This window comes from Agrilus planipennis, unplaced genomic scaffold (assembly GCF_000699045.2).
Source record: "Agrilus planipennis isolate EAB-ADULT unplaced genomic scaffold, Apla_2.0 scaffold61, whole genome shotgun sequence".
Classification (NCBI taxonomy): Eukaryota; Metazoa; Arthropoda; class Insecta; order Coleoptera; family Buprestidae; genus Agrilus; species Agrilus planipennis.
The window spans coordinates 1,213,872-1,222,761 of NW_020438922.1; the positions used below are offsets into that span (position 1 = coordinate 1,213,872).

At 33.9% G+C, this 8,890-nt stretch overlaps 2 protein-coding genes across 2 annotated transcripts in view; both read left to right on the forward strand.

Annotated features, from left to right (window-relative positions):
* The window catches only part of LOC108732729 (heterogeneous nuclear ribonucleoprotein 27C), a 22,934-nt gene extending 21,014 nt beyond the window's left edge, over positions 1-1,920 (forward strand). Inside the window, 1 exon segment of the mRNA XM_025973856.1 lies at positions 1,418-1,920. Within this exon segment, the coding sequence (XP_025829641.1) occupies positions 1,418-1,518 (101 nt within the window). The 3' untranslated portion in view covers positions 1,519-1,920.
* A 1,396-nt stretch (positions 1,921-3,316) lies between these two features.
* Positions 3,317-8,890, forward strand: part of LOC108732755 (probable phospholipid-transporting ATPase IM) — a 62,285-nt gene continuing 56,711 nt past the window's right edge. Inside the window, exon 1 of the mRNA XM_018463713.2 lies at positions 3,317-3,459. The gene's annotated coding sequence lies outside the window, so the exon portion shown is untranslated. The remainder of the gene's footprint in view (positions 3,460-8,890) is intronic.

The window sequence follows — 8,890 nt, forward strand, 5'->3', positions numbered from 1 at the left end:
TAATAACGAGATGTTGTTAAGTATTGTAAAAATTGTCGAGGTCTATCAATTTAGAAGTAGCAGTTGTTATTATGTGGTTTTGAAAATGTCAGTTTTAATAGTAGTGCATTTTTATTGGGGTAGTTGAATATATTTAGAGTGAATTACTTTAGAATTAACCAAGTGTATTATATAATATAAAATATAACATCATTATCTCATACCATTGGATAATGATTAAAGTATGAATACAGTTTTCTATTTGTATGATTCAATTCCTTTTCCTTAGTTCTTAAGCACTAACAACATGCATATTTTTCTAAATATTTCATGTATAAACTTACTATTTTTAATAGATTGAGTAACATTTTGATTTATTGACTAACAACTGACAAAAAACGAAATTTTTAAACTAGTAGGTTGGACATTACATTTTCTGAGCTAGGCAGCAGTACTTTTCATTCTCTTTATATTTTGCAAATACAACAAAAAGTTCGGTCATACTTTAGCCTTATAGTAATTTTATGAGTTTTAAAAATTGATCGACTTTTCTCGATTAATTCAGTCATCTGAGGTATAATTGTATTTTTTGTAATAACAATAGCACTCAAAATTAAAAAACGGGTATTAAAGGAAATTGAATTTAAATAAGATGAAAATTTTCGTGGAATATCGCTAAATAAATTATATACTTACAAAATTTGTAGATTAAAACTTCGTATTTTACTAAACAAAAATTATTCTAAAATGAAAACATTGTTTTTGCAATACACACCAGATAAAAAATAAAATGTTTTTCAGTTTTGAATTCAGATTTTTTATATGAAAAAGTAAAATCAATGCGAATAGTCTTCAGGAAAAGAATATTTACTAAAACTGATATCAAAGTAACTACTGTTTTTGTTGACACATTAGTGGAGTTATCATCTGTAAAAATTTTATTCGAACAATTAAAATACTGTTGATATTTGGCCAGCATTCTTTCATAAATGGATATTACTCTTCATTCTGAAGTTGAAATTTTGAAATCCTACACCACTGTTTGAGTGATATATTATTGAAGTTCAGGGTATAATCAAATATTGCTTACTATCAGTTTGTTGCGAGATGACTGTAAAAGTAGTTAGGAGCAATTAAGTGTATAAAAAAAGGATAATCTGTTAATGTCGAAAAGGGCGTTATATAGAGGAGTTTCAAGAGCTACAAACACTTAAATGCTAGCTTTACTTTTTACAGTTCATGGATGGCTATTAAATTACAAAGTTTAATTGTTTTGGATCTGTCTTTGTCGTCCTGTGTTGTTTATACATTGTCCAACACCCCTTATCCTCTGACATTCCAGATAAAAAGCTCGACCCTAGTCAAAATTCCTCCTCCTATACCATTTGCAGGCCAGCTCCTGTGATTAAAGCTAAACACCATGGTTCATGTCTCACAGGTGATTATACAGCAGCAGGCGGTGATGTGTATGCCGGTGGACCGCAAAGGGGAAACGTGTACAGTACACCCTCTCAATCATACCACCCGTATAGACGATAAACAGCCACCTTCATTCTGCGCTCGTAATTACCGAATAAAATTAAATTTGCGTACCTACTAACTACTACAAAACATATGGTATTTTTTGTGTTGTCTGTTCTGTAATATAAATGGCACACGTATTCAGAAAAAAAAAACTACAATTTCTTTATTAGATATTTTGTACTTTTAAGTATCTCGGACTAGACAGTTCTACGCGTTCTGTAGTTATGTGGTTAGTATTTAGGTTCTTTCATATTATTATTAGTAAAGTGGTATTTTCTCTATACAGTACATTAATTTGTTTTTTGTACTTTTCCAATTGCTTTTATAAATTACATATATTATCAAGCTTACTGTATAACTAAATTTAAATTGTCGTGGTGCGTTCACAACAAATGAATAAATGGTCTTAGAATTTAATTTTTTATTTATTTTCTATTAAATATAATAATACTTCCTTTAAAATTTAAAAAAGGGCGTACAGGAGAATCAGTGGCATCCTAGAAGCAGAAACAAGAGTGTAGAGAGGCAGAGGAAGACTTTCATCAGGTTACTCTTTGCAAATTATGAAGGATATGGGGATGTTCTAGATTTCAAGAAAGCGAAGATTGACTCAGCATAGTTGAGGTACGTCTACTGTGGATTGACGACCATATGGCGTTAAAAGCAGGCAGGCTCCCGTTTTCTATTAGTCGCTTTGATAAAGGGAAACTAAGTCCGGGCGGCAAAACGAAGCGAAGTCTTCAGTCTGCTCAAATAGTGGACATTTTGTAAAAAGTAAATCATGTAATGGCTGACATGCAACGTTTTGTGTAATTGCAATAGAATGATAATAGATGAATAGGTATTGGTACCTACGTTTCTATTTTGCATACATGGGCCTCCAGAACTGCATATTATATTTACAGAAAGTATTTTGACTGTTTGGGATTTCATTGAAAAGGACTTTTCGAAGTTTGGAAGCTCACCAGGATGAGAGATCCGGGGTGACCAATCCCTCTTATTCTACCACTGCACTCTGGACAAGTGCCCAAGGTACCGTAATTGATAATCATGAATGCTGCCAGATTATCAACCAATAACAGATATTAGCGTTAAAAATACTTATCAAACGATAATTACTGTCTCTAATACCTATTTACTTATTAACTTGTAATAAACAAGCGACCTAACAGTGATAACACTGTCTTCCTATAAGATGATTCCCCTAAATAACTTTATGTAGCTAATAGAAACGCAATAGCTGAACCAGACCGATCCAAGCAAACCATGGACATAACATTTAACATAAATAACTTTATGTAGCTAATAGAAACGCAATAGCTGAACCAGACCGATCCAAGCAAACCATGGACATAACATTTGATCGACGGGGATTCCCCCTTCACGCTCATTTTCTGTATGTTCGGAACTGAAGATTATGTCGCCCTTGTTTTACTTATGTTTACAACTGCAATTACAAGGTTTCGTAGAGACATAGTCGCCGATATTTCTTTAATTTGTTGATAACACTCATAGTATTCCCTTGGTGCTATTATATTATTTTTTTAAACTTTTGATAAATATCCTTTTTAAAAAATTGCAGGAGGGACTTTGAATGATATTTTGAAAGCGGAGCTTCAAAACGAAGAATGATGAATAAAAAATATAATTAGGTTTTTAATAAGCCTCTAACGAATAGAGGATTCTCAATTTTCATTCAAAAAAGTCATCCCTCTATTCTTTGAGTGTGTATGTATTATTTCGTTGTTTGTATACGTTCACTTACTACAGATATGTATGTAATCAATGTGTGCAGTGTAGAAGTTTCAGTTAGTTCATGTTGTGCGTACGTTCAAATAGGTAGTAGGTGAAAGTAAAACAGGTGTTTAAAAAAATGAATAAATTGTTACGATCTCGTTGTTTCTTTAAATGAACTGCGTAAAAGTTATACTGAAATTGCAACTATCTTCATTAAAGGTAAGATTTTATTCATTTAATTTCTGAAATTACTTAACAAAGTTATCGAAAACAAAATAATGTTGTCCTTAAAGGTTATGTTTTCGATTTGTTTCTACAATGTAACAGATAAAATAATATATTTCATTAAATCCAAGTGTGAAGGTAAAGGTAATTAGTTTTTATTCGTATTAAGTTATTAAAAGTTGATGGTAATGATAGCCAGTCAACTAGGTATATACAAATGAATGTTACAATGTGTAGAAGTCTGTATATTAGCGACCGGACTTTTATGCATACAAGGAACATGAGAAAAACAACAAAAAAAAATTATTTCTAGAAATTTAATCACTCCCAAGATGCTTTTGTAATTTATGTTTACATTACATTTAGAGTTTAATTGCGTGTTAACTTAAAGTTACGCAATATAAAAAACTTTTCTTTAAAGATAGCAATAAACTTTTCTAATGTTTCATAAAATTATTTATTAAATGGATCACGGTTATATGAATAAAATCTCGTCAGAAATACATAATGTGAACGATTTTAATGTTAACAGTAATTTTTTTCGTATGTTTACTTATTGTACGTCAGGCACCCACTTTGCCTCTTAATGCAATAATGGCACCCATAATTGGGTACCATATTGTTTATAAGTGGCTTTGTGATTCTTTTAGTGATAGTGCCATCTGGGAATCGAAAAATAACTTCAAAATATGTGAAATTAGGTTTCGTTAGGTTGTCTAAAGAGTATTTCTTATGTAATATTCGATTTTGCATCTCCACCTCCTGGCCTCACAAAAAAAAACACTATTCTGGATGGTTAGATAAGTCATCGAAATCCAAATACATCCAGAGAACTTCAGCAAGAAGGAAGACACTCCCTCAAATTCAACCAGATCTGGAAGTCCACCCTCAGGAACACCTTAACGGTACCGGAACAAGCCCCGTCCCCTACCCACTGGTATAAATACAACTTGCGCATGAAATTTGCCCGTCCATATCCAACACCAGAGACGAATGGACCTCTGAAGATGCTCGCCACTCGTACTGTCCGCAAAAACCTTTACCAATTTATCAGATCAAGACTGAGAAGGCCTTTTTCCGAGAACGAATCCATAGCACACGTCGTTGCCTGACGAAGACGGATGAAGAACATCTTGGTCTGAACCTGACCCTAAGCAAAAGAAGCAGGCAACAAGACTGGGACAGGACAAAAAGAGGAAGATCGAGAAATCAATGGAACAGATTAAAGGCATCAGAGATCAACGGACGGCGCCCTAAGTCTCTAACATGTCTAAATTATGTTCCAAAGGTTACGGCCTAATTACCTACGAGGTACGATATCAGAACCATCTTCAAACCTACAAAGAAGATCCAGCAGACCATCAAATCACTTAAGGACAAAAGAGACCCTCTGTTAGCCCCAGGGGTCTACCGCATACCCTATTCCTTAGGAACGAGACTCAAGGAGTACAAAGCATGCTGCCGATTAGAACATACTGAAAAGTCGGCACGCATTGCGTAATGGCGACGACAAAATATTCTCTGAGGAGTGTAGTTGACCACTTTTGGCGTATTTATAAGATTTGTTGAACATGAAACTTTAAGGAAGTTGTATTAAAATATTTACATATTTCCAAATTCTAAATGCCATACAGAGATATTTTAATATAAATCAAGTGTATACTTGAAAAAAATCATCCCCTTTGTTGCTAATAGATTTTATTAATATTTCGCTAATCTAACCTAGTTTTATAATCGTGTTCTTCATTATTTATACTTTTCGAATGTAATTAAAATGCAAAGGAATATTCCTTTGTACCTAATTAAACATCAACTAAGTAATTATACAATTGTGGTAATGGAATAAATATTAATTCTTTTATAATTTATGACTGAGTGCAAGGACAATATAAAACCGATTCTCTTAATCCTTTTTTTACGTTTCAAGTAGCAAGCCGCCTCTGGTAGTTAATAACTAGGTAGGGTTACTTCGATATTAGCCGATTAATATTCAAATGGGGGTTGTATACGTACACATAAATGTCACGACATTTATAAAAGATCTGATCTATAACGGAACGGTCTATTTTATGATTCCGAAAGGCGGTTTTTGAACTTTTAATGTTACACCTTTATCCTGGAAAAACAAGTCAATTCTAACTAATTCCATTATAGAAGGTGCAACTTTCTAATGGAATAAATTCAGTAAAAATTATTCAACCACAATTTGACCGAAAAAGTTCATGATAGGTAGATTTTAATTTTCACTTTGATGTTTCCAAGATTTTCCTCGAATCATTTCGGAAAAGTTATGAGTGAATTAGGCTTGTTGCCTGCTCTCTAATTTATTATTAATTTATTTTGTCATAAAAAATAATTAACATCGCTTTCTCTATTTCGTGCACATTTTATTTCATTTATTAGGGTAGCACGCAACGTCTTAAAAGTCTAACCATTACTTTTTGTCGTCATTTATGAAGAAAAATGCTTAGTTTACTTGTATGTATATATCCTGTATCAATTGACACTATGTAAAGAAACAAAAAAGAAAATTGATTTGAGCTTTTACTATTAGGTAGTAAATAAGAAGATTTTGTTTTGTTGCTCTTCAACGGAAAAGGAATTAGTGAACAATATTGTGTAATTTTCAACTATAGTTTTCTTAATTCGAATAAAAATCGCAAATAAAACGATGTTTGCAGAATTTATTTGTAGAAATCTGTAAGAGTTATGATTTACGTAGCACAATAGCATGAGCAAAGTCGGTTCATTGAATCATTCAGCACCTAATATTAAGTCGGGAAAGCTGCATTCTTCAGTGTCACATACGAGGGCGGTTCAATAAGTACCCGTGTTACAAATGAAGACACCTTTTTTTTAAATTTGTTTTTTATTTTTCAACATAGTCCCCTTTTAGAAAGATACACTTCTCCTAACGACCCTGCCATTTTTTTTACCCCTCCAAAAAATAAGATTTGTCGAACTCTCCAAAATCCCCCCTGTCTCGGCGATGACTTCCTCGTTTGAGCTAAATTTCTTTCTCGCTAGTCATTTCTTCATGGTAAGGAATAAGATGAAGTCGCAGAGAGTCAAATCTAGTGAGTACGGGGTGTGCGGCAGCAGTTAATAATAACGTAATTCATGCAGTTTGGCGGCAACAACTCCTGATGAATGTGCCGGTGCGTTATCGTGTTGAAAACGCACCTTCTTTTTCGTCAAATGCGTCCGTGTCTCCTTCAATTTTTTGTCGAAGCGGTCCAATAACTCACTGTAGTATTGTCCAGTGATGGTTCTTCCTTTTCCTAAAAAATCCGTAAAATGATTTCCTCGGTAACAACGTTTGCCAGGCTTCCTGGTCGCTCCTATCAAAAACGGACCTTTGCCCACGTTTACATTCGTTGAAGCAATATCTAACTGTGGTCGTAGATGGCGAAATGTCTCCATAAACAGTATCCAACTTTGTTTTCATCTCCTCGCATTTTTTCCTATCCAAAAACAAAAAGCAAGTTACCGAACGATACTGCTCTTTTTCCATCTTAGCGAAAATAACGAAACATGTCTCAGTGGAATGCCTGCCAAATCCAAACTAACCTATCAATCAGCCTGACATTCGTTTTGGCATGGTTTGATAGATGGCAGCACACGATGACAACAGCAATTTCCCTCGTTCTGCGTCTTCAAACACGGGTACTTATTGAACCGCCCTCGTATAGTACCTAACAACTAAGCAACTGTTTAGGTTTGCTCACAAGCTGCAATTCCCTAGATTGTGTACCTAAAAATTTTAGCTGGCCTATGCTTCAGTTACAATTAGAAAATAAACAATTCTATCTACTTCTTTTGACATTGTGCACCCTCTATGTGAATCAACCTTAGTTACCATTGCGTTTTATTCCCTACTTTTTTTTTAATTGCAATAAGTTCAGTGGTTTCGAAAATATGTGTATGAAGTTATAATAAAAAATATTTTTTTGACTTATTCTCCTTTTTTATTCTAATTAATTTATTGTGGGTTATCCAGAGAAAAACATGAGGGTTAATAAGCGAGAATGGACTATAACTGATGGACACGTACCTACAAAGTTTTATAAAGGGATCCGTTTTTCCCTTGAAGTATACGTAATTCTAAAAGGGGTTGATTGTGACGATTACATTCGCGTTTTACGTTTCGTATGTGATTATCATGCATTTCCATTTTAAGATTGATGACGTCATGAAATAATTATATTGGGGAACGCTAGCCTGGTCCTTAAAAGGAATTTTAGGGTTAGAAGGCTCTACTTTACGTCCTGCCTTCTACTATCCATTATGACGACTGGCATCAATTTTTAATGCCTACCTTTAACAGAGGCCTTAGCCCTTATGGCGCCCCTCAGAAATTTTTGGATACCACCTCTTATAAAACTAAAATACAACATCGTCTGATGGACGTAAAATTTTACACACTTTTTGAGCAGAGTTCAACTTAAAAAAAAGAAAATGATTTGACCTCTCAAATTACCTTGATATATAGCCCGAAGATCAAAGTCACAAGTGAATGTTCTACATTTACTCCCAAATGGGTCACCATGTAAACCAGGGCTGTTTTATGCAAAACGTCTAGGCGTATTTTGCAATTTACCCGTGGCATGTCTATTTCTTAACATTATCCGACCTTCACCTCGCAAAAGATAATACGGATGAACGTCATGTATAATAATAATGGTTTTTAGAACAACAAATTAAATATTAGTCCGCATATGAGTAATAGTAACATGTCATGTATCGCGATAACAGTGCACGATGTTTGACTTAAAATAGATTTTCAGGAAACTGAAGGTTTGTGTTTCTTGATATATCTTACATAAACTGTGTGCATGTGAAGATAGCGAATATATTTGTTTGTACATTATCATTGCAAAGATCGAAAAATGCAATCTTTCTACAAGTTAGTGTTTTATTAGTGCTATAATAGTTATTTTAAAAAGTAGTATTACTAGAAAAATGATCCGTACCTATACAAAAAGCTATACTAAAGCAATCTTCTTGTTATTCATTATTTATTATGCCATGTACGATTAGATAATTAATTACAGGGTGGAGATGATTTATATCAATTGATTAAAATAATGATTTTAATTAATCTGATTTTTTTTAAATAAAATCTTAAAACCTAGAAACATTATCATCATCATCATAAGGTCGTCAGTCCTAAGACTGGTTGGACAAGCACCTCCACTCTTTCCATTCTTGAGCTAATCTTCGCATTTTCTTAAAACTAGAAAAAAAAAACTTTTGGGTGTTTCATTCCCACCAGCCAGTAATGCTGGTGGGCGGGTAGTCCCTCCGAACTATGCCGGAAAGTAGGGCGGAAGGCCCTCTTCAGCCTGCTTTCAGGAATCGTGGGAATGGGTGGGTGGTGGTTCGGGTGAGAAAGATGAGACGGACGAAATGAAGACAGAAGAGA